Source organism: Anolis carolinensis, chromosome 3 (assembly GCF_035594765.1).
Source record: "Anolis carolinensis isolate JA03-04 chromosome 3, rAnoCar3.1.pri, whole genome shotgun sequence".
In the NCBI taxonomy this organism is placed as follows: Eukaryota; Metazoa; Chordata; class Lepidosauria; order Squamata; family Dactyloidae; genus Anolis; species Anolis carolinensis.
This window is the reverse complement of record NC_085843.1, coordinates 176,488,155-176,514,604: the sequence shown is the minus strand read 5'-3', so window position 1 is coordinate 176,514,604 and position 26,450 is coordinate 176,488,155. Positions and strand designations below refer to the sequence as shown.

Below are 26,450 nucleotides of genomic sequence, written 5' to 3'. Positions count from 1 at the left end.
ATCATCCTTGGAAGTCCACGTGCAGCTCCAGTTCTGCGTTTAGCCCATCCTATCTTGACAAATCATTGTTCTGTTGATCAGTCTAGAGCAGTGTTTCTCAACATTTGTTCCTCTAGGTGTTTTTGAGTTCAACCCCAGCCAGCTTGACTAATAGCAAAGAATTCTGGGAGCAGGAGTCCAAAATTTATGGACAAACAATGGTTGGGAACCACAAATCAAGATAAATTATTGCTTCTCGCTTCTTTTCATGCACCTATAGTCTTTGGCAGCATCTAGCCTGTTGAAGATTTATGAAGATCCTGAAAACAGTGACTGATGTTATTTGATTCTAAGGGTAACAATGAATTCCTTGTAGCAGGAATTGCAACTCTATCCTCAGCCTTATACCTGGAACTCTTATAAGAGCTCTATGGGCTATACATGGCACTTTTGGGTGATGGAGCCAATTTGCAAATGAATTTTGGCACAGGGAGATTCAGAACAGGTGTGAGACAAACAGCTATAAAACTAAAATCTTGCCATCTGTATAAAAATGGACACACTGTCTGCCTCATTTGATTTGTTAGTTTTGATGAAAGTAGCCTTTTTACAGCTCTTGATACCACCTACAAGAATAGTAACGAATCCAAATGACAAAGACGACCTGGCCTGAGGATCTTGGATGAACGGATTTAATCATATGTCTAATATTTTATATTGTATTTAATTTTTCTTAATGGATTTTATATATTATGATTTTAACTATGTTGTCGGCATTCAATTGTTGACAATTGTGTAAGCCGCCCTGAGTCCCTTTGGGTGAGAAAGGCGGGATATAAATGCCGGAAATAAATAAATAAATAAATAAATAGATTTCCAAACTTGGGGGGGGGGGCATTTTAGAAAAATATACGAGGGTTGAATGAAAAGTAATGCCTCCACCTTCGTAACTCCTCAACAGATGACAGTACTGGTATGCGGCAGGCACTGGCTTGTTCAATAGACTTTCCTCTACACTTCCATTTGGCAGAAAGCCTTAGCATTGAATGGTTGTGTTGTTGAATTGCCAAGTATGGAACCTTGCACAGATGGTCGGTCAATGCGACTTAAGCAATGTGCAGTCATTGAATTCTTGACAGCAGAAGGTGTCACTCCAAAGGAGATTAATCAGAGAATGCAAGCTGTTTATGGTGATTGTGTTGATGTGAGTACTGTACCTCATTGGGCGAGTAAGTTTAAAGATGTTGAGGCAGGAACATCTGACTTGCGTGACAAAGAGTTGGACTTCCTGTGACAGCACAAGCAAAAAGTTGACAGATTGATTCAGGATGATCGTCGTATCACTCAGAGAGAAATTTCAAGTATAATCAGCATTTCACAAGAACGTGTGGGTCACATTAATGCTTTGCTTGGCTATCGTAAGATCTGTGCATAATGGGTACTGTGAGACATTGGCTGTGGAAATAGAGTGTCGACTTCTTCTGTGATGGCTTCAGAAAACATGTTCATCGTTGGCAGAATCATAGAATCATAGAATCATAGAATAGTAGAGTTGGAAGAGACCTCATGGGCCATCCAGTCCAACCCCCTGCCAAGAAGCAGGAAATCGCATTCAAAGCACCCCCAACAGATGGCCATCCAGCCTCTGCTTAAAAGCCTCCAAGGAAGGAGCCTCCACCACAGTCCGGTGGAGAGAGTTCCACTGCCGAACAGCTCTCACAGTGAGGAGTATTGAAATTTGAAATGTATTGTCTGGTTATGTGGAAAAGTGAATAGTGGTAGTTAAAGAGCACATTCTAAGGATTATTTCTATTATTGATTTATTAAAATATTCCTATCCAAACCTAAGTAAAGAAGGTGGAGGCATTACTTTTTGTTCAACCCTCGTAGTGTGTAGAAAAGTATACACCTATATTTTAAATGTTTCTGCTGCTGTGTGCCTGGAAGTCAATAACTTCTGCCTTGATATTCTGGATTATATGTAGAAGGACCCTAAACAAAAAACCCTTCACAGGGTTTTCTTAGCAAGAGTTATTTAGAAGGACTTGCCATGATCTTCCTCTGAGTGAATGTGACATGTTCAAGGTCACTCAGGGGCTAAGAAAGTGGGGCTAATCCAGCATGGTTTATGTTGAAGCTACTCCAGATAAGAGTGAGACAGTCACCTCCCCCAGCTGCTGCAAAGGTGGGAGGGAGTCCCAATGCCCATGGTTGCTAGATGACACTGGATTGTCACTCTTACCACCTCATTACCATAACAAAAGTTCTACCTGTTGGCTGTAACCTGCAGTGATATTGGGGTGTAAGTGGGGGTGACAAGGCCATGAGGGAGGTTAGAGAGGAGGAATCCCATGTTCCTATCTCCCTCTCCCATTCAGCCTGTCACCCCAGCTGACACCACTGCAGGTGACATCTGACAGATAGGACCTGTGTCACAATCAGAAACTGAGGGTTTGAGGAGATGATAACTGCCATCCCATGTTTTCAGGCCACTGTATAAATCTCTGTTCAATCTTGGAAACCCACTGAGAGCACCTATGTTATTTGACTCCTAATTGAAGAAAGAAGGGGGGGGAATGGGAAGAAGATGGGGAAAGGACATGTGATAACTGGCCATCCTTGAAGAAGGACCTTGCTGGGATAAGTTGCGTCCTCACTCTCCCCAACGCCTTTCCCTGCTTCTCTCACGCCAGTGCGATAATGTCCTTAATGCAATTTGACTCCAATTTGAATGTTATGACTCAGTGCTATGGACTCCTGGGTGTTGTAGAATTAATGCAGTTTGTTAAGGCACCAGTACTATTTGGTAGTGAAGTCGAAAGGGTCATATAATCCTAGAAATGGAAGAGACCACAAGAACCACCCAGTCCATACCCCCACCCTGGATGGGAAAAAGATTCAGGTGGAATTCAGAAAACAAATAGGAACTGAGAGTTTTATATCCCTATTTGGAAGCTTGCTCACAATTTTGTGGTATATTGCTTGTCTCCCATAAAGACTCGCAGACAGGAGAGAAATTCAAAAACTAACAGGAGATTTTACAGCTTTAAATCAATTCCTGCACATTTCAAACTTTTAGAGTGGGGTGGGGTTGGGTGATTATTAACATATAAATTATTTTAACAGAAACTAAAGAAATAACAAGAGTATTTCATAAAGCTCAGGGAAAATGCCAGTAAACAGCAAAAGGTCACAATTTGCTTAAAAAGCAATCTTCTTTTCCATTCTGCAGTGAGAGGAAAGAAAGAAGATTCATGGCAGGAGGGTTAACACTATCTCCTTAAATTGCCAAGGACAGGGCTTTGCTTAATTAATATTAATTACTTTTCCTTCGAGTTTTCTCCCCACAACTTTGGACTGCTCTTCAAGGCTTTCTTTTCTTTCTTTTCTTTCTTTCCTTCCTTTTGGGAAGTTTGAAAATCCTTTTTCATCACTGCTGCCAAAGCATCATCCTTCCTGGCAAAACCAACACATGACCCTGGACAGAGCCAGGTGGCATGGTATGCTCCAGCAACTGGCAAAAGTAAGCAGAGCAGAATTTAATATGTAACTGTGTTTAGCCTCTTAGCATTCTCACAGATCACTGCAATGACACAGATAACACCAGGGCAGTCGTTGCTTTTAACCATGACATCACAGATTTTAAAATAAGCAAAAAGACACATACAAACTGCATCAGAAGATACACCATACTAAAGAAATGAGAACAATATGCCATAACAAGACTAGGTTTTAAAAATAAACACTGAGCTGTCTCCAGGTATTTCAGCAGCTACTCCTTTTGCTTTTGTGGCCAATTTGTCTTTAATGTGCCTTTACTATCACTCAAGTGGTCCGCCCCATTGGCTATCTCTTATTCCATCTTTTTCTACTGAACACCTGTTGAAAGGTGACATGAGAAGCTTATATTTTTGTGGCGATTAAAGGAAAGTGATCGGAGCATGAAAGAGAACCCAGACTGTCACAAGAAATACCAGCTCTTTTGCTTCTAGTTGTTCCTGGAAGTACTGAAGCAGTATTTTGCCACCTTGAACAAAATTTTTGTTTGTTTTTGAATTTCTCTCCCATCTGCAAGTGGCTCTCTGCACTATTTTGCCATGCTGCAGCAAATTCTACGAGATATGTACATCGATCCGGAGCTACTGGCTGAACTAAATGAAGAACAGAAGCATGTCCTCTTCTATAAGATGAGGGAAGAGCAGGTTAGGAGATGGAAGGAGAGAGAGGAGAGAGTCAACGGCAATGAAGCCTTGCTGAAGAAAACAGCAAGACTTCAACAGAGTAAGATTTTACAGCTTTTATGATCCCAACCGCTGATTTCTTTATGAAATGTTGTATATATTATGTGTTTGCTATAGCAGTAGCTGTCTGAAATAAATTTCAGAGAGGTGAAAGTTAAGATTTTCTGATTATATTGGTCTTGAATTTAACCTACTCAAATTGAGGCCTAGAAGCACTCTGACTGATGAGATGCAATGGCTTTATAACACTAGAATGGGAATTAAGTCAACACTAGAATGGGAATTAAGTTACAGGCTGAACTGTAACATCTTCATTTTGGAGCATTCATATTCCCCTTACAGGCTCATTACTTGCTTAAATTCCTAGATGTACAACATATAAATAAACTAGAAAAGAAAAGAATGAATTTACTGAAGGTCTAAAATATTGGGATGGGAATGGACTGGAGTGAGGGTGGAAGGTAACTTCCCCCACCTCTAAAATCGGGGCAGAAATGTTTCCGTTTATTGAGAACATGATTCTTCATTAATGTGTGGAAATACAGTCCTTATCTGACAATAACTAAAACAGACACTGAGTAATTATAAACTGCAATTAAAAAAACTGGGCAACAGGCACATACAGATCATGAATTGTATTCTTAATCCCAAATAGAGCTGCTCTGTTAAATTATAGGAATGCCATAAGTAGTGACCATTCAACAATGGATTAATTGAGGCTATTCAGGTTGGGAGTAACCACTAGGATTCAACTCATGAGAAGGTTGTAAACATGAAGATGCATTAATAAAGATCTTAATGTCAAGAGGGAAAATAATTGAAGAAATGTAGACATAGCTTCTAGAGCTCAGCACATGACCTATTAATGTGGTTGAACCAGGCTGGTCATCTGCATTCAGCCTAATCTGACCTGCAGCAGTGAGTTCCACCGATCGGAAGGAACCATGCTGAGACCAATCTGGCAATGCATGCATGCCCCAGCAGTAGCTTAAGATATGTCTTCTGCTTCTTCCCTATCCCTTTCAGACTTTTAACTATGTAACAAATCCCTAATAAAAGAATCTTCTTGCTCCAACTTCTCCTCAAGTGGTTATTTTGTATCCTTTCTTTGACTGTAGCATGAATTCCCTTCCGATCTTAGGAGCTCTGCCTCCTTCTCTCTCGCTCCGTCCGGACAAACCGCAGGAGAGAGGTTTTTCCTCTCACGGACTAACCCCCCACAGCCTCTATTTCCAGTCATATCTTTCTCATTTCGACCCCAAGCATGACCATCTTCCTAACCCATAACTCCAAAGACCTCCTCGTCACAAGGAGACCACCCATTCTCAAATTAATAGTTTTAAGAAGCAAATCAGCTGATTGTCAAAACTGTCAAAATGGAGTTTCCCCGTGCTGCGGTACAGCTTTCCCTGCAAAATCAGGCCAACAAAGGTTCGGACTGCGTGCTGGGTGTGGAGGGGGTCACCCAGGGCTCCCTGCCTGCCATCCATGAACTGCCCTCACCTTCGGAGTGCCCCCCCCCGCTGACCTTTGGCCCAGAATGGCTATTTCACCTGGATTGCCCCAGATTCCCCCCCCCTTTTCTGAACTTTTATCACTTTATGAACCCCCTGCATTAAATCTTGGGCTCTGGGATGGGTGATACAAGCTGAATTATGTTCCCACATGTGTCCTATGTACCCTGCATGTTCCCTTTTCCTTTTATTACCATGAGATATATATTATATTATGAAATATTGAAGGTGACCAAGCTCTGACCTGGAAACCTGTATGGACAGACAAATTGCAACACAAACCGGAGGAGATTGCCCCTCACCACGGGACAAACCGATACCATCTTGCATGGACAATAGACTTGGCCTCCCCTATTCTTAACTTTGGAGCAGACCATTAAGTATGGAATTGGCCGCTTAGTTGACATTTCATTTACACCTGGAGCAAAAATGTCCAGATTATTCTGGATGACAGCTCTTTGTTACTGAACCGGACTCATTCAGAAAACAAATACTTCTACAAGCTGACTCACCAGGTCTGACAAGGCTCGTCAGACACATATGTATATTTGCACCCTCGGAAGTTGCCTTGAGGGCTCAGCAGGGTCCTTGGCATTTCCTCTTGACATATCAGGTCATTTGTTTATCTATAATCCGCTTAGCCATTTATTGTCCGCGGCTTGGCCCGCCCCCTCGCCTCTGATTGGCTGAGACGCTGGACCATAGGAAGCCCTCTGATTGGACAAGGTTCCGCGCTGTCCGATCAAGAGCCAATCAGCGCAAGGCAGGGAGGAGGGAGGCAGGCGGGAAATTTAAATCTCTCCACCTGTCTTTTTGTTTATAAAAACTGCTGTATGGTACTGGGGGATATGGCTCCCTGACGAACGATCGCGTTTGTCATTCTTTTCAGCTGAACTGAATAAACAAGAGCACCGGCTCTTTCTTCACGTCTGAGGGTGAGATCATTGAAGCGGGGATCCTTGATCTTTAGCGACTCCCCCTTGCCAGATTGCTGAACTTGCACCTGGGAGAAGCTAGGGTTCTCTCCCCAAGGAAGGGGACCCCCAAATTCTAGCTCGATATTATTAATGTTGGGATCAGAATATTTTACCATATTTTATCCTATTTTCTGTGCCCCACTTAAAAAAATACTGTGAAGGGTATTTGCTGTTCTGCAGCATTGTTGCATTTTTACAGTCCTTCCTGAATAAAGGCCTGTTCAATTTGATTGATCTCTATGTTGGTGGTTTTGGTGGGGGAAGCGGTATGTGTGGCACTAAGAATGCTGCTGTTCAATTTCTTGTAGCAAAATAACATTAAGAGGATGACGGTTCTCTTGTGCTGGAGATGAACTTAATGCACGCTAACACCCGAAAATGTAACTGCAACATTTTTATATAGTCATTTGTCATACTTTTGACAGCTGCATTTCCATATATAAATTATACATTAAACCTATTCTGCTTTTTAGAGCACAGAGTTGTTTTGCGGGTAATTAATTTTCTAGTTTACAAAGAATGATGAAAAAGAGAATAAAATGATCAGAGAAAACTCTACCCTGTCTGTCTTTCTCTCTCTGAGTGCACACAATTCACCTATGTTCAACATTTTATGGATATTTACTTCTTCCAAATGACTCACCCATGTCTTTAGCCATAAGTCTTTTGTTTTTTAAAAAACCAGACCTCAGGGAAGAATGATTGGAAAATGGGATGTCCATCCTGCATAAATTAGGATGACAATGTTTTTAATTTTGGCAACAAAGTCACTCTGAACTGAACTGGTACAATGTGGATGGGTGCACAGTTAATTTCTAAAGTAACTGTATTGTGACATCAATACAGTGGGGAAGTTGCAAAGTTTATAGAGATGGTTTTTAATTGACAGGAGAGTATAGATGTTGGAGTTTGTCATAGCTGTATATTGGACTGAAGAGTTATAATTATATAGTGCAAAGTGTTGGTCTGAGGCAGGGGTAGGTAAGCTCCAAAGCTTACAGAGCTGTACCAACCAGTTTTTGGTTCTCCCAAAGCTTCAGGGGTTCACTGCTATACCACTGCATCTGTCACCTTGAATAGCTTGAAGTGACATGTGTAACTTTTAGGACCTCATCACATTGGAACCTTGATGCGGGGACAGTGGGGTTGAGCAGTGTGGCAAATCATGGGGCAGCAGAGCAAATCCATCACAGCCGGCATGGAGCCCCACTGGAAGTAGATGTGCATCATTTGATGAGATCTGGTGGGCTCCATGCAGACTGCATTGGCAAAGTATTCTAGGACATGGAATTTTCCCCATGTGATTAGGTCCTTGTGCTATTCAGTTTCTTTTCCTGTTCCACTTGGGGGGGGGGGGGGAGTCTTACAAAACAGCATACAGTAGCCCTGCAAAGTCACTTCATATTTTTAAAAAGTCTCTCTGTGTATATATTTGGGGAAAGGGGGAGGCTGACTATAAACAACGAAAAACTATTTCCTCCCTTTGGACTAAGGATTAATGTATTGGTTAAGGATTCAGTCCTTCACTTCCATTCTGTAGATGACTTTAGCTTAGTCGATATCCCTGAGCCTAACACACATTCCTGCTTCATTGTGAAGATAAAAGGAGATGGTGGCAAGACTGGAAAAAAGTGTGTGCATTTATTAATCATACTTCTAATCTTTTTAAAAATTCAACCTGAAATAACACCCATAATGCCATAGTTTTGTTAGAACAGACTCAATACCATCATTTAAAACACAAGACTGCAGTGGGACTTTGGTATTCATTGGGTTTGATTCCAGGATCCACTATGGATATCAAAATCCATGGATGCTTGAGTCCCATTAAAGACATAGTGATGTAGTAAAATGGTGTCCTATACATAATACGACAAAATCAACGTTTACTTTTTGGATTTTTGGAGGAACATTTTTTCAGCTGTAGATACTGGGATCTGTGGATACGGAATGTATGGTTACAGTGGCCAACGGTATTCAGTCATGACTACAAAAAGAAGAGAGAAAAAACACCTCTCTATAATCGTTGTAGAAGAGATTAAGAGCAAAAATAACTAAAATACTTCAAATGCTCTGGTGGATTTTAAGAGCCTTAAGAATGCTAGTACATTTTTATTGTTTGTTAGCTGTCATATATATGTGTTATAGAGCCATCAGAGATTAATATCACAGCCAGATTTTTCATTCTCACTCAATTTCAAGGTAAAGTTTGGAAAGTGCTCTCTAATAAGGTGAATGAATATAATACCATGCTGAAGTCTAACAGTGGTAGAATGAATATTTGGTTCCCTGAGAGGTACTATGGTAGTATTGTTGCAGTAAAAGCATCAGAGTCCATATTTGCTTTAATGCAAGTCTCCCTGCAGTATAGCCCTACCATCATTATCCAGATTTCAGGAATGCTCACATGGGGCAGATCTACACTGAACCCATGTACTACAGGGGGGAGTGGGTAAGAGTCGTGGCTGCATGACTCATGGAGCTGATTTGGATTAAATGTGCTTCATGTGATCTTGAACTGCATTTTTAAAAGTGACAGGTTACTCTGGAGTTGCCCCAAGAATCTGGAGCAAATTATGACTATGTAGGTAGTTGGGACAGTTCCAAGATGGAACTAGCCACAACTGCTGACACCACCATCCTGTATTCCCTGGGTTCAGGTAGCCTCGGGATAAGGGATGGCACTCACCCCCTCCTTTTGTAGTCATCATAGTAGTGGTAACTGGGTGGGACTTTGCTAGTGTCCATCGCTTGACACCTGTAGTGACTTTGGCTGGGGTGCAAAGACGATTGGAGAAGGAAGGAGTAGAAGAAGGGACGATTCCTCCTCTCCCCTCTTTCTACAACCATGTTGCTCTGGCACCACAACAGGTGTCACTTCAGGCAATTAGTGACAGACACTACGTATATCATGCATGGTGGCTGCTGCTATGATGAGAACAGGAGGACAGTAAGGGTGGGCATCTAGCAGCACCAAAACAGATTTGACACTATTAGATGATCAGGAAACTTCCTGCCTGCACAGTGGCCTGGGAGCTGGTGGTTAAGAACATCCTGCTGCTTCTGCAGCAGCTTGGGGCTGGTGGTAAAAACCAACCTAGGGGCGATATGGAATTTGTTACTCTGGATCGAACCTGAGACAAAGTCTCAATGTAGAACTCCCTGTGGTTAGTGGCAGGATTGTAGATATTGAAAATAGTAAAAATTGAATATAGGGATTACTATTAGTGACAATAAGCCCCCTGGTGGTGCAGCGGATTAAACCGCTAAGCTGCTGAACTTGCTGACCAAATCGTTGGCAGTTCAAATTCAAGTAGTGGGGTGAGCTCTTGCTGTTAGACCCAGCTTCTGCCAACCTAGCTGTTCAAAAACATGCAAATGTGAGTAGATCAAGAGGTACCGCTCTGTGGGAAGGTAATGGTGCTCCATGCAATCATACCGGCCACATGACCTTGGAGGTATCTATGAACAATGCCAGCTCTTTGGCTTAGAAATGGAGATGAGCACCAACCCCCAGAGTCGGACATGACTAGACTTAATGTCAGGGGAAACCTTTACCTTTACCTTATTAGTGACAATAACTCCTGAAATGTACATGGGTGTGCAGCCATATTATGATATCCTCTGAATCTGCAATTTTTAATTATTTTTCTTCTACCTCTCATACCCACTTAGGAGGAACTGATCCTATCTCAAATGAAGGAACCATTCTTTCCTATACTTTAGTTCACACCATCAAAAAGTTATTTCCCTAAAAAGGGCTGTAGCTGCTCTGTGCTGCTCTGGAATCCCTTCAAAACACTCACCTCAACTCTTTTTGTAACCTTGAGCTTAATATTGTGCTTTTGCTTCATCAAGAGAATTTTTATTTGCTCCTTAAAGAATGTAGTTTACAAAATAATAATGCATGTCTCAAACAAATAGCTTTGCTGTGTGATCAGAGGAGCTTTGCATGCTCAGGCAATGTGGCGGAACAAGAGGGCTCTGAAATGGCACAAGCTATGTTTAATTTGTTAAAAAATCAGTGCAGCAACATAATGGATATTTAATGTTGTATTAAATAGAAACCTCTCCTTCCCCAGCTGAGTACAGAAGGCAGAACATTTGCTTCTTTGTGGAGGGTGGCGGATTATTCTTGGTAGTTTTCTGCATCCAAGAGAAGACTAAGGCTTTGGTGGATGTTGCTCCCTGGCTCAGGAGTTATCCAGAACAGCAACTAAAACAGAGAAAGCAAGCAGAAGATAGTTGTCATCACTGTTTGCCTTTCAGAACAATTTCTACGAAAGTACAATAGGGACTTTGAGGATGACACGGACCGAGAGGAGATGCGCCCACAAAAAAGAAGACCACCAAAGGATCAGGAGGCCATGGTGGCATCACAGAGCCAACAAGTAGAGGGGGAAGGACAGAGTCACCTGAAGGGGGGAGATGGTGAAGATGAAGAAGACAATGAAGAAGAAGGAGAAGAAGAAGAGCTGGGTTCAGAGACAGTTTAAGGTTCCAGGGGTACATAGTAAACAGTAGTGAAATTTGGGGAGGTTTTTTTCTTTCTCTGCTGTTTTATGGATAAGGGAGGGTGGAGGGAGAGGGAGGAGATAAACAAAAATGAAATCACATGGGTTAAGATTCATCTCCATGAATGTGAATGGGTTGAATGATTGTATAAAAAGGGTTTTTCACTTCTTATATAAAATTATTTATATAACTTGTATTCAGGAATCCCACTTTGTATCCAGAGGCAAACATCTGTTAGTTCAAAATAAATTAGGACAGTTATTTACGACATGCAATGTTAAGAAAACCAATGGGGTGCTGTTCTATATAAATAAGGAACTAAATCCAGAGAAAATATATGAGGATCAAGAAGGTAGAATATTAATTGTCAAAGTGAGGTTTCAATATAAACACATTCTATTAGTAGGGATCTATGCGCCCAATACAAATTTAATTTTTTTTTTATAAAAAACTATTTTTTTATAAAAAACTATCCAACATCCTAGCAGAAGTAGGGGAGAAAGAAATGCTGTGCCACAATCTTAATGATGGAAACCACTGGTGGAAATGATAGAATTATTGATATGGGGCAAAAGTCAGTTGGGCATTTATCCTTGTCTTCACAGGGAATGCTTGGCAGCAACACAAATTCTGAGACTCTCAAAAAATAGCACTGATGCTACCAGAGCTTGCTACAATAACAATGAGCTCTCGGGATAGTTAATATCACAATATCACAATACATTGTCCTCTCATCTCTTTATCCTCCATTAAAATGGCAAAGATCAGAGCAGACTCAAGCAATAAGAACAAGATAGTCTACTCTGGGTACTGAGTTGATTACAGTATTAGACATTCCTCTTTTAGGAGTAGTCATCTACTGAAAGTCTCTGGGCTTAATATAGTTTGTGTGGGCTACAACCCAAATGTAAAAGACAGCAATAGAAGGAATAATAGCTGGGATAATATGATTTTGTCAGACAGTGGTGTGGACAACAAAATTGGCATACAACACAGATGTATACACCAAGAGGAAGTCACAGATAAAAAGAAAACATACTTAAAAGTTACTAATCTCAAGGACAAAATTTGCAACAGTTTCACAAAAAAAATGCATCAGAGTTGGAATTTTATAAAACCCTTTTTATAAAACCCTTTCACAGAACACTGTGAAAAAAATGAAATTTCTATATTTAATCTGTATATTATCATATTTGGGGCAAAGAATCAAATAACGATGAAATGTTTTAACAGTGGTGTGGCGTAGTGTGGTTTTTTGTTTGTTTTGGTTCTTTCATGTAAACATCTGTTACATTTAGAATAAAAGAGCACCTTAAAAATGGTTATTAAAATGTGATTTTGAGGGGAGGGAAAAGCAAAATAGCAAAGGCAATGTCCATATCCTGCTCCTTCTTCAGAACATTATATGCTTTGATAAATTGATCAGAACAACAAAAGCCCTTTCCTGGAATAGTTTGGAAATTTTGATAGATGGCAAACAGAGGGATGTGCTTTGATCTAGCTGCCTCATCACACTAGAGCATGAATCCACTTTAAATTTGGTTTTTGCCTCCTGCAGTATTCTGGAGTTTGTTGTTTGGTGAGGCCCAGGACCTGTCTGGCTAAGCTGTTTAAAGCCCCCTCCCTAAAGTGGATTTAAAGTGGATCCAAACTCTAGTGCAATGAGGTCATAGATTGATAATATTTCTCTGGTTATTGCATGAGGAAAATAATATTGAAAGAATTTATAAAGTGGTTACTGAAATCAAATTTAAGGTGCTGAACCAATGTCTTTTTGGATAGGCTTTATAACCTCGGATGGCTCACCTAAAGTAATAAAAATGAGAATATTGGAAAATATTCAAAAATAGTAAAAAAAAAGTTTCTCAACTGATGAGAGGAATCCTGGATTGATGGAAATATTTGCAGTTTGAGACTTATTCTATACAAAAGTCACACATGGTTGTTTTATGGAGAAAGCAGCATTTTTCAGTGAAAGCTATTCTGCACAGAACATGCAGCCTGTTTCTGTGTAGAAAGTGCAGCTTTCTGTGCGTAATGGTCTTGTGAAATTTCCTTGCACAGAATAAATCTTGAATTTTAAAAAATGCACACACACTTTAAATTTAAAAAAGGTATACAAAAAACACCATTATGGATTTCACCATTAGAGGCCTCCCAAAGAAGAGTATTAGGGTGGAAAATTTGGCTAAAATACAAAGATTTAGTAGTAAAACAAAATTGTTTAAACAAACAAAACAAAAAAGTAAAACAAAACAAAATTTAGTAGTAAAACAAGATTGGATATCGAAAACAACAAGAAATGAATAATTTGGACAAAAATATTTCTTGGTTCCAATATTGGCAAATAAACAAATAAAAAGAGACAAAAAATTAGGATTCGCAGACCAAAATCATTTTTGGGATAAAATTATGCAGTCAGACAGAAAGACAATAATAAAAATTTACAAGAAACTATTAGAGTGGGAAACAGAGGAGGAAGAAAAGTTATATATGATTAGATGGAAAGAGAACATAGGCAGGAAGATAAAACAGGAGGAATAGCAATAAATATGGAAAAGGAACTAAAATATAGTTATGCAACAGATCTAAAAGAAAACTGGTTTAAGATGGTCTACAGATGGCATATGACACCCCAAAAATTAGGGAAATGCTACAAGAATATGAGGAACAAGTGGCGGAAATGTAATGAGAAAGAGGGCTCCTGCTACCACGTGTGGTGGACAAGTGGGAAGGCTAAAATATATTGGAAGAAAATGAGAGATATATTACAAACAGTATTAGAAACAATAATACCATTGAAACCAGAATTATTCTTACTAGGCATATGTGATCTAAAAATTGATAAAAAATAAAAACAAATTACTTTTCCTTTTAACGACAGCTGCAAGGATATGCTATGCTAGGCTCTGGAAGAAAAGGAAGATCATGGAAGAGAAGGCATGGCTGAAAAAACTTCAGGACATAAGGAACATGGACAGGCTCACCTTCTTACTATCTAAAAGTAAAGTTATACCAATGAAAAAGACAGATTAGAGTAGAGTAACAGAATATCTAAAACAAAAAACTATAAGACATTGATACAAATATACACATATAAACAAAACAAGTATAAATAGGAGGGAAATCAGGTAAGAACAATGAGAAGTAAATCAAGAATCTAACAAAGAAAAAGATGAAGATTAGACCTAAGGATTCAGGAATACAGGAAGAAGACAGGAGAAGAAAAGTCAAGAGTCAGAGATGGATGAAGGAAAAGGATTAAAACCTCATAGAAGAGTCCCGGGAAGTCAACACCAAATAAAATCAGACCTTCTCACAACCTTTACTTCTAACTATTTTAGCTATTCTGTTCTCTATCTTCATCAGCTTTGTGCACACCCTACTTTCACACTTTTGTCCTTCTTTCTTCCCTCTCCCACCCCCTACTACCCTTCCCCCCTCGATTATCTCCTCTTTTCTTTTCTCCTCTCCTTCTATAATCTTTCATGATTTCAAATTCTTCTTGTCGATTATTTTATCTATTGTAAAACTTTAATAAAGATGATTTTTTTAAAAAGAATAAATCTTGAATTGAAGAAAAATGTCTTCAAAATCTGCATTTTTGGGGAGAGACTTTCCTCACAATGAGATTGCTGAAGTCATTGCTTCATTTGGGAAAAAAATAACAAAAATTAAGTCTTTAAATAAAGTTAAGAGGAAAAAGACTAGAGAAAAATCCACCCACCATCCCACTGACTTCAGAGCCTTCAGCCACAGAAAAAAAGTCCATGTGGTGAGAGTTGAACTTATTTGCTAAATACTTGGTCTTGTGCTTCTGTCAGATTCTAGTGATAGGGATAAATGCCTACCAAAGAAGAAACAGTACCTCTGGCCTTTCAAGCAGATGTAACTTCAAAACCCAGGCATTTAATCATGTATGTATACTAGCTGTGCCCAGCCACGCGTTGCTGTGGCATAGTGGTGGTGGTATTGGTTAAAAATTGTTGTGGAATTTTTATTTGATGTTATTTGTATTTTTTAATTAATTTTATTGTAACTTATCTTTTTTATTTATTATATTTTATTATTTTCTTGTATTATTGTTAGTTATTTTCTATTATTATAGTATTTTATTGTATTAATCTTTAGTGTTTTAATTATTTTTAGTGTTTTTTATTATTTTATTTTATTATTTGTATGTATTATATTTTATTATTTGATTATATTATTTTTATTTATGTTTTTTAAATTGTATTATTTTATTTTGTTTTTTTATTTGTTTTTTGTATTTATTTTATTATTTTTGTTTCTCTTTGTATTGAGTTGCTCTGAGTTCTGTGGTCTGCCTGGTCATGTTCCAAATGTATTCTCTCCTGATGTTTTGCCTGCGTGTATGGCAGGCATCCTCAGAGGTTGTGAAATGTGTTGTAACGAAAGGAAGTGGGGTTGATATATCTGTGGGTGACCAGGGTGGAAGAAAGAACTGTTGTCTGCTTTAGGCAAGTGTGAATATTGGAATTGGCACTAAATAGCCTTGTAGCTTGGAAGCCTGGATGGTTCCTGCCTGCCTGGAATGAACAAAATGTGGCTCCCAGTATTAAAAAAATCTGTGAAATCAGGACAGTTAACTAAAGAACAGCACTGAGCAATCAGGGAATTCCAGATATGATGTACTGAGGGCCAGCTAACATCTCCTAAGAAAGGATTGCCCCTCTGAAGCAGGAAGCAGCCAGGCCTTGAAGGTGCAAGGGCATTCAATGGTAATCAATGTGGCCAAGTAGAACATTCACAGTCGCCTGAGACCGATCAGAGTTGTCCCATCCTGGATATCATGGCTGAGATAGAAATAAACATCCCACTTGTCTGTTTTCAAACAAATCTCAGAGTCTCTGAGGATGCCTGGCATAGACATGGATGGCCGTTTGGCAGCAGATAGGGTTGAGAGGGAATGGGAGGTTTAAGAGGCTTTTCCTGAATCCCTTCTTTTTATCCAACATATTCAGTTATCCAATGTTCTGCCAGGGTGTTTATGTTGGATAAGTGAGAGTCTGCTGTATATTGATAGTCTTATATTATCTGCTTAGAACTGGATTATATGAGGCTCCTTCTACAGAGCTGAATAAAATGCACACTGAAGTGGACTCAAGATAATCCAGTTCAAAGCAGATAATATAAGATTATAAATGAGTTATATAGCTGTGTGGAAGGGCCTTGAGTCTACAATGCCATATAATCCAGTGCAAATTAGATAATCTGTATTTTATAGGCAGTGGGGAAGAGAGAGTGAGGCCCGAGTAGGTTGCTAGGAGACCAAGTGGGCGGAGCTTAGTCTTCTAACTGGCAGCAATTGGCTAAAAACAATTATTCCTCTCCCTCTAATTAGGACTTTATTTTTCTTTTCTTTTTGTTGTCGGAACCTAGGGGCAAGGATGGTGGATTGTGCTGCCAAATTTCTAGGTTCTGGGGCTTGTACTTTTGTTGTTTAGTGGCAGGGGAGGACACCATTTGTCTCTCATATATATATATATATATATATATATATATATATATATATATACATACACACACACACACACATATTCCTTCGTTCACTTTCTGGATTAGAGGGCTTCAAAAACCTGATTTTCGGGAGCCATGTTGGTTCTATCAAAAAGGTAACACAGTTGAAGTTGAAAACAACCAAAATTACTGTTGTTTTCAAACAGCGAACCCTGGTTTGGGAGTCTTAATATTGAGAAAGGAGCAGAATCAAGGCTGCCTTGACAGTTTGGCACTTACTTATCTTTGCCTGCAATCCAAAATGAGAAAAAAGAAATTAATACTGACATATGGTCATCCTTCTGTGTCTCTTTTCTGTTTTGAATTAATGGCATCCATTATGATCCATAAATCTGTGAAACCACACATGACAGGGCCATTTCATACATTATTTTGGAACCAATTCCTGTCCATGCTAACAACATTATTTTATGGGTGTATATGAAGTGGAGTGGTTGCTGATAAAATGCTTGCATGCAGGTCCTGACTCAGGTATTTTGCCAGCAAAGGCCATAACTTATACATGTGTAAACCATTCATCAATAAAGCTGTGGGTATTTTGTATGCAGGAATAAGCTCCCTGAAAGGGAAAATAAAATGAATTGGCACTAAGTCATGACTTTAAAAATACAAGTCACCTAACAACCCTGACTCCCAAGGTTCTATGCTCTTTAATCTGATGAGTTTGCAAGTATTCATAAATGATTCCTATTGAAATAAAATGGTACAGGATTTAATGAACTGGAGTTTTGGGAAAGAGTATCAAGCAATTCTAGAGTAAGATTCATAAGGGGAGAAAAGACACTTTGAATCCTGCACACAAACTATCTCTGAATTTTCAGCAAAGATTCTTTAGATTCTTTCTTTCCGGATATTAATGCAAAGTGGAATATGTAGCTCTTTTGTTTTCTACTGTAGCCCACAATAGCATTGTGAGATGTATCAGACTAAGTGAGAGACTTACTGGATTGAAATTCCCAGTGGGTTTGGTGGCACAATGTGGATTACAACCCAAGAAAGGAAACAATAATGGTGAAAAAGTCATTACCAAAAGGCTTAGCAGGATAAATGCCAAAATAAGGACAGAACTTTATTTTCAAAATATATGAACAAACTGGATTTTGATGGTAAAGTCAAATATGGGCCCCATCGACAATAACCATTTAATTCAGTTTCAAATAAGTATTGAAGGAAATGGTTTTGCTATGCAGATTATTACAAAGGAAATCCTGGAACCAGTTTGAGACCCACATGAAAGCTATACTTGTGATGGTTGAAAAGTAGCCTAATGTATGCAATTGAATAATACTGTAATTCCCAGATTGGACATGTTAGGAGTTAATTATATTTGTCAGCTGGAGGAAGACAATCTTCAGATGGTGGAAGATTCTAATTTGTAACATATGGCTTCTAACAGAGACCTTCTCTTTTGTGGCAACCTGGTTGAGGAATATCATTTTTCTTGGAGAGTCAATTGGCACAAAGCTGCTGGCTTTATTCTGATGTAAAGTTAAACTATATGTCTTGAAATAGCTAAGCTCTCTGTCCCCTAAAGTTGCACAAATACTTGGCTTTACATTGTTTTGTTTTATTTTCATAGAATCAGAAAGTTGAAACAGACCACAGTGACAATCCAGTCCAAAGAAACTGATATCTTTTACCTTTTACTGCCAAACTTATTCTGTACTAGTTTTTAAATACTGTTCTAAATTATTTTAAATTGCTTTTGCCTGCATGCTGTCTTGAGATTTTGAGGTTTAGGGTGATATATAGAATATTTTGTTAAATAAATAAATCTAAAAAGGGAATTTGAAGTGGCTGAACCCCTTGCTAGTGCTATTTCTGTCTTGATTTGGAATAGATATGTGATACCTCAGGCAAAGGACATGAGGATCAGAAGGAATGATGCTCCAGTTTGGAACTGCTATATTAATTCAAATATGATCACCAAAAGGAATAGTGAATCAGGGGAGATAAGAGGTAATGGATGAAAAGTATTTCTACAAACCGAAAGGCGTTAATCAGGAGCCTGGTGGGGATTTCATGCAGAATGGCTATTGGTGTGAAATAAGAACAAAAAAATTTCAGGAAGAGACAAATAATCAATTTGTGATTTTCTTGAAACCTTAATACCAAAGGACTTAATAACTATATTAAGAGGAGAAAACCTTTCCCTTCTTTATTACAAGAGAAGATAAATATTTTTTTCCTTCAAAAATCTATATTACATGCAGAATCAAAAATGTCTTGTTAAACTAGGTGCAGAAGAAATGTATACTGTAGGTGCATCCTAAAAAAGGTGTTGCTATTTATATAAAAACAAGCATCTTGTTTGAGATTATCAATCCAGAAAATGATATGGAGGTGAGATATATTATGTAGAAAGAGAATTTTATAAACAGACGTTAACTTTGATTAATGCATGTGTCACTACTCAAAGGCTAGGTTTATTCTCTCACAAACTGTTTGAAGGAATTTTAGAATTTGTTGAAGTTGAAGTGATTTTGGGAAATGGTCTCATCAGAGCAATAGATGGGGAAAGCAAAACTGAGCATTCTTTTAATATTGTTCCATTTAGTTTCTTTAGAAGTATACATCCTCTACATTTTTTTTTAAAAAAGTGAGTATTTAAAAAATCCCACAACTATAATATATTGTTTTATTCTATTTGAAATTAGAATTGACATGTTCATTTGTCTCTTTATCCCTGGGGATGAGTATATTATGCATCAGCATCAGCTTTTGGATTGTTTCTGGTGATGCTCCACTTAATTTAACTGTTGCTGACCACCTATCTAGATGTAATTCAAGGAGCTGGAGACTACACTTTTTTAAAATTGCAAGATAATAATGTCATTCACAAGGTTAAGAGGAATGACAAGGAAACAAACAATGAATTGATATTAGCTAATTTGTTTTTGCATTAACTAAAGCATAACTTTTTTTATTGTAACTCAGTAGTTGCTAATTATATGCAACTATAACTTATGTTACCTTTATAGTTAAAAGAAAATGCTGGTGGAGGAATATAACATAGTTTTTGCTCTATTGCAGGGGCAGAAATTACAATAGGAGGAGAAATGTACATTCAGATCTATCCAGATTACAAAAAATACAGATACACAGTATGGTGATACCTTAGTTAGTTACCAAATGAAAGCATTATAAGGCAAAAAACAAAAACAAACATCATGCTAGCTTTTGATACCCATTACTTTGCTTATCAGGCAAAGATGGTAAAAATCACAGAAGAAGAAAGTTAAATCTTGTAAGATCTGCAACTTGTTTCACATGTTTACTCAAGGAGGTTAAGTGATCAAATATCTATTTTGGCACATGACTCAGAAAATCCCACAGGAATCTCCCCCACCAAAATCCCATAGGAATCTCCATCACCAAAATATCATGATGTATTGAAAACATTGACTACAAAAATGCGTTGGATAATCCAGAACGTTGGATAAGCAAATGTTGGATAAATGAGACTCTACTGTACAATATATTATATTATTAGCATAGCACAATATTAGCATTATATATTACTATATTGAACTATAACACTATACTGTAATATTATATGTAATATAGAATATATAATTAATATTATTATATGGTATTATTATTAGTGTTATATTGTATTACATTATAATATTATTATCAATATGTATATACAATATATTATATTATAAAACTGAGGGCGGGGGCCAGGTAAATGACATCGGAGGGCCGCATCCGGCCCCCGGGCCTTAGTTTGGGGACCCCTGCTCTAGTGGATGGGTTCATCCCCCAAAAATCTCACCCATAGATTTCAGTTATTTGGTGGGCATTCAGCTAACTTGAATGGCCGAAATTAGTTCTAACAAGAGTCCGCTCTCCTGAAAGAGACTCCAGAAGGACATCTTCAGGCGGAGCAAATTTCGGCAGCAATTCTGGTTCCACAGCCACTTTGCCACAGAGCCTGTCGGCTCCCATCATACACTGGAGAAATACAGCTCTGTGGCAAAATGATGTGGAACTGGAGTTGCCACAGAAAAAAGCCGCTGGTGGCAATATGGGAGGCTTCCTGTGGTTGCATTGCCCCCAACGTGGCAAGCCAGATGGTTGGTGGTGTGGGGCGTAGGGCAACAAGTTCCCGTGCCCCTGGATGTGTACCACCAGCATAACCATGATCTGTGGTGACTCCAGTGGCATGTCTGAAGAGTTCCCAAGACTGGTGAGGGCAACTACCAAAGTTGCCCCCAATAGGAATCTTAGTGGGCCATATATCCACTATATTCTCAATTGCTCATTTAAAAATGTCTTTCATTCCTTCATCCCCTACCCAGCATGGAGAGGTTTCACTGTTTTCCGTTGCCCTGCTCCAGCTGTTTTTGACCTAGGGATCTTTCAGTTTACTCAATTATATCACTATGATCCCACTTTAGGGTTGCATTTTATGGGGTAACATCCTATGAGGTCATGGGATTTAGGGTTTGTTGAGGCATTAGAGATGTCTGACTGAGACTTTCAAATGTCCATTCTTAACCTACAAATCCCAGGATTCTATAGGATGGAACTGTGGGGATTGATGTGGGATCATGCTGTTAATAATAATAATAATAATAATAATAATAATAATAATAATAATAATAATAATAATAATCTTTATTTATACCCCGCCACCATCTCCCCAACGGGGTCTCGGGGCGGCTTACATGGGACCATGCCCAGAACAGTACAATATAGCAAAATATAAAAACAACATATCATAATACAATTAAACAATACAATAAATAATCATGTACAGTGGAACACAAAATCAAAAAACAAACAAAACAAAAAAAACAATATAACAGGGTGGGCCGCATGAGACACTTTGTTAAAACTTGGGGTGAGAAAAGGATAAGGATACAACCACGGGGAACAGGGACATAAGATAGAAAAACAATCTAGAGGATAGATGTTGGGGGGAGTAACAAAAGAAGTGTGTAATAGTTACTCTCCGAAAGCACATCGGAAAAGCCAGGTTTTTAAATCTTTCCTGAAGGCTAAAAGAGTGGGGGCTTGCCTGATTTCAATGGGCAGTGAGTTCCACAAACGGGGGGCCACAGCAGAAAAGGCCCTCTCCCTTGTTCCCACAAGGCGGGTCTGGGATACAGGCAGTGGCGACAGGAGGGCCTCCCCTGATGATCGAAGAGATCAGGCAGGTTTATGGTAGGAGATACGGTCACGAAGGTAAGTGGGTCCCAAACCATTTAGGGCTTTATAAATGATGGTCTGCACCTTGAATTGGGATCGGAAAGTGAACGGCAGTCAGTGGAGCTCCTTAAACAGGGGAGTAGATCTCTCCCTGTAACTCGCCCCCATTATTAATCTGGCAGCCGAGCGTTGGACCAGTTGTAATTTCCGAGCCGTCTTCAAGGGAAGCCCCACGTAGAGCGCATTACAGTAGTCCAGTCTAGAGGTAACTAGGGCATGGACCACCGTGGTCAAGTCAGACTTCACGAGGTATGGTCGCAGTTGGCGCACAAGTTTGAGTTGTGCGAAAGCCCTCCCGGCCACCGCCGACACCTGAGCCTCAAGTGTCAACGCTGAATCCAGGAGAACCCCCAAACTGCGGACCTGTGATTTCAGGGGGAGTGCAACCCTGTCCAGCACAGGTTGCCACCCGATACCCCGATCAGACGAGCGACTGTCTTGTCAGGATTGATCCTCAGCTTGTTCCTCCTCATCCAGTCCGCCACAGCGGCCAGGCACTGGTTCAGCATCCGAGGGGCTTCCTTGGATTCAGATGGAAACGAGTAGTGGATTTGCGTGTCATCCGCGTAGAGATGGCAACGCCCTCCAAAACTCCGGATGACCTCTCCCAGCGGTTTCATGTAGATGTTAAATAGCATGGGGGATAAGATAGACCCTTGCGGGACCCCACAGGTCAAAGGCCAGGGGTCCGAGCAGGTATCCCCCAGCTTCACCATCTGGGAACAGCCCTCCAGGAAGGACCGAAGCCACAGCAAAACCGTGCCACCGAGTCCTATCCCGGCGAGCCTCCCCAGAAGGATACCATGGTCGATGGTATCGAAAGCCGCTGAGATGTCCAAGAGAACCAGCAGGGTCACACTCCCCCTGTCCAGCTCCCTGCGGAGGTCATCCACCAAGGTGACCAAAGCTGTCTCGGTGCTGTACCCAGGCCTGAAGCCAGACTGCGAGCAGTCCAGAAAATCAGTGTCATCGAGGAACTCCTGGAGCTGCGTGGCAACCACCCGCTCCAGAACCTTGCCCAAAAATGGGAGGTTGGAAATTGGTCTGTAGTTGTTACATACAGATGGGTCTAATATACACGCCATTAAGCAAAATCAAAAGAACAATAAAACCACATGAACATTAGGTTAAAAATTCGGGATGAGAAAGGGAATAGGAATAAACCACAGAAAACAGGGTCATAAAGTAGTGGCGCAATCTGGAGGACAGATATTGGAGGAGAGTAACAAAAGGGATGTATGCAGTAATTACTCTCCAAAAGCACAACGGAAGAGCCATGCTATGCTTGTTTAGTGTGAAAGGGCCTCAGGAAAAGCAGGAAACTTTATTTGTAAGGGACATTTGGCATAAAAGAGAGATTTTTTTCCAGGGAATTGTATCAAGCAAGCACACTTTGGAATTACTTTAATGTCTTTAAGATTGCAAAGCAATTATTCATTAAAACCATAATTGGCAATTAATCTATCCCACAACAGAATGACTGAGAGGTATTACCTGAATTCTGTATTAGACTGTATGGGCTGCAAACCTTGGCTAACTAATGAGATAGGATATCCAATTGGGTTTTCTGTAGGCTTTGGAGTAGCTTCTATGTAAGAAGAAACCTGTTTCTAAAAGCGGAGGAGATAGCTAACTATTGGGAATCATCAAAGATGCCATAATTGCTTAAAACCATGATAAATGAACCTGCAGGCAGTGAGCTAATTCCAGCAATTTTCCATCAACTGCAACCCCTATTATTTTAAATAGCTTTTAATTAGTAGCATGGAGGGAAATGACTTTAAGCATCAACTTTTGTCAGTGAGAGAGACTGGTTTTCTTTCATGAATTCTTAAGTTGATTCCAATGTGTTGAAATCACCTTGGTCTGTGGCATCTGCCCCATTGATTCCATCAGTCAGATTGAATAGATCAAAAGCATATATTACAGGCTGCTATAAGAAATCCTGACATCTGGTTGTCAGAAACCAGTGTAGTCTCACAGGGCTTGTCTACACAGACTAAAAAAAACCATACTCACCTTATAGATGCTCTGATTCTGGCACACAATGTCTGTGACGATGTAGTTGCAATGTGTTTCTTTGAAATGTAATCGGTTTCAAAGCAACAATAACACCCACAACTGTTTTTTACACTGAGATTTTATGGAAAATCCAGACTTTTAAATACATGCCCATTTCTCCAGGCACCTTACCTTCATTACAGATTTGCAGAGAGGAGTTAGTGGTGGGTGGAATTAGTTGATGGGAAATTAACTTTTGTATCATAAAATTGTCTTTTCCTGAGTTGATTTAAAAAACAACAACAGAAGATCATGTATTCATATACTCACAAATCAGTATTAGTGCACCTCCACTCAACAGAAAATACATTAATTTATATGGAAAAATTATGGGGGTGATGGGGTGGGCTGGAAACTTCATGCAAAAGAGTGAACACTGCTCTATCTCATTCTGGCTAGTTGCCCTTGGAAAACTATAAATTCTTTATAGATCTCTTTTAAGGGGTGACTTTTAAGTGGCGTTCAATAACATAATCTATGTAGATTGGGAAAATGCAGTGCCAAACAGAATTTTTTTGTGTTGGTGTAGACAAGCCCTCAAATTGTTGCTCTTACAAAAACATCCAGATTCATCTTTGTTGAATGTAGGCATTGGCAGCACATCTGATCAGAGCACATTAATATATGTAGCATGTCATTCAATAGTTCTCTGGTGAAACAGTTCAAGTAGATCTCCAGATTCCATGTAGCCCTATTTAATTGCAGGCTCTGACCTTCTTCATTTTGAGTCATGTGTTTTTTCTTCCTACCAGTAAAGGCCATTCTTAGACTTCCCAGGCTTCCTAGTCAAGGGAGAGGTGTGAATAGATGACGCCCCCAGATAACAAAAAAAGCCATATTTTATAGAAAGAGATTGGATTTTTTTTAAAAAAAATGCAAACAAACTTGGAGTTACCATAAGACCTTTCTGCGTAAACTAAAAAGGACATGAAATCTGCCAGCGAGTATAGCCATGGAAAAGGTTGCATACTACAGCACTTTTTGACTTGGTATAATTTATTAATGCATGCACATCACTGTTTCATGCCATAGGCATGAAGAACATGCAAGTGAGAGCCAGCCCTCTTTCATAAAATCCCTGCATATGCTTTCCTCTGTCCTCTATCCCACTGAGATTGGTCTTTTTTCCTATGATGGCCAAAGGCATTTTTCTTTTTCTCTTATGATTGTCATACCATATGCCTTGCTGCTGAAGTTTCCCACAAATTACCAGCCTGAATCCTGCTTGTATATCTAACTAAAGTGGGCCCCATGAATCAACTATTGAATAGAGTTGAAACTTAAATCTCATTAATTCTGTGGGTCTACTGTAGGTGAAGTTTTCAGCATTCAGGCTACAGTGTCAGTTTTAATTATCATTTATAATGTAATTTAGGAATTACATTGTAACAACAACAAAAATCTATATGGTTGTCAGATTCAGAATTACATAAGCCAGGATCAGAACACTGACAGCCAGGGGGAGAGAAAGAAAGAGTGCAAGCACAAAAGTGTTTATAATAGTTGTTACATATAGGAGAGGCTAATTTCTCTGTTCCTAGAGAAAGATCAATTGAGTTCAGACTGTTAATTATAATAGGAGCCCCCTGTGGAGTAGTGGGTTAAAGCCTTGTGACTTGAAGGTTGGGCTGCTGATCTGCAAGCTGCCAGGTTCAAATCCCACCTGGGGAGAGCGCGGATGCGCTCCCTCTATCAGCTCCAGCTCCATGCAGGGACATGAGGGAAGCCTCCCACAAGCATGGTAAAAACATCAAAATATCCGGGCGTCCCCTGGGCAATGTCCTTGCAGACGGCCAATTCTCTCACTCCAGAAGCAACTTGCAGTTTCTCAAGCTGCTCCTGACATGAAAAAAAAATTATAAGATTTTTTAAAAATAAGTTTGCAAAATAATAAATAAGCACTGGCCACCTTACTGAATGAAGGCATAAATTTGAAGTCATATTGAACTCCCACAATGAAATAAAGAGACCAGACACAGGAAAATGGATTTAAAGGGCCATTTTCTCACCTATTTATTGAAAGAATTCATAATAACCTGTAAAGGGAAAATCTGTAAACACATAAAATGTAACTCATGGGTTAATGGCCACCTAGTGAGCCTTGTTCCTGGGCCAGGTGTTAGTCCCTCTGACCACTTCCAAGGACATGCATGCACCAAAGATCCCAAAGGCCAACCAAAATTCTTTGACTGCACCTCTCGGCCAATCATAGTTGGAAGGCCATCCTGAGGGTGCTCTCTCTGCCAAACTACAGAGGTTTTTAGAACCCTCAATCCAGCCCAAGGAAAGTTCCCATTTTATCAAAACTTACAGGGACTTTTGTGGGAGTCCACACTTCACCAAGGCAGGGGCACCACAGTGCCTACAATGACTATTTAACCTTTATCATGTCTTGGAATCTTATT

At 39.5% G+C, this 26,450-nt stretch overlaps 1 protein-coding gene across 2 annotated transcripts in view; it reads left to right on the top strand.

Moving 5' to 3' along the window:
* The first annotated feature begins 3,410 nt into the window (after positions 1-3,410).
* Positions 3,411-26,450, top strand: part of sh2d4b (SH2 domain containing 4B) — a 196,284-nt gene continuing 173,244 nt past the window's right edge. Inside the window, exon 1 of one of the 2 annotated variants that reach the window (XM_062975824.1) lies at positions 3,411-4,260. In XM_062975824.1, coding sequence (XP_062831894.1) covers positions 4,077-4,260 — 184 coding nt within the window. In that variant the 5' untranslated portion in view covers positions 3,411-4,076. The remainder of the gene's footprint in view (positions 4,261-26,450) is intronic. The other variant, XM_008115808.3, reaches the window with a different exon arrangement.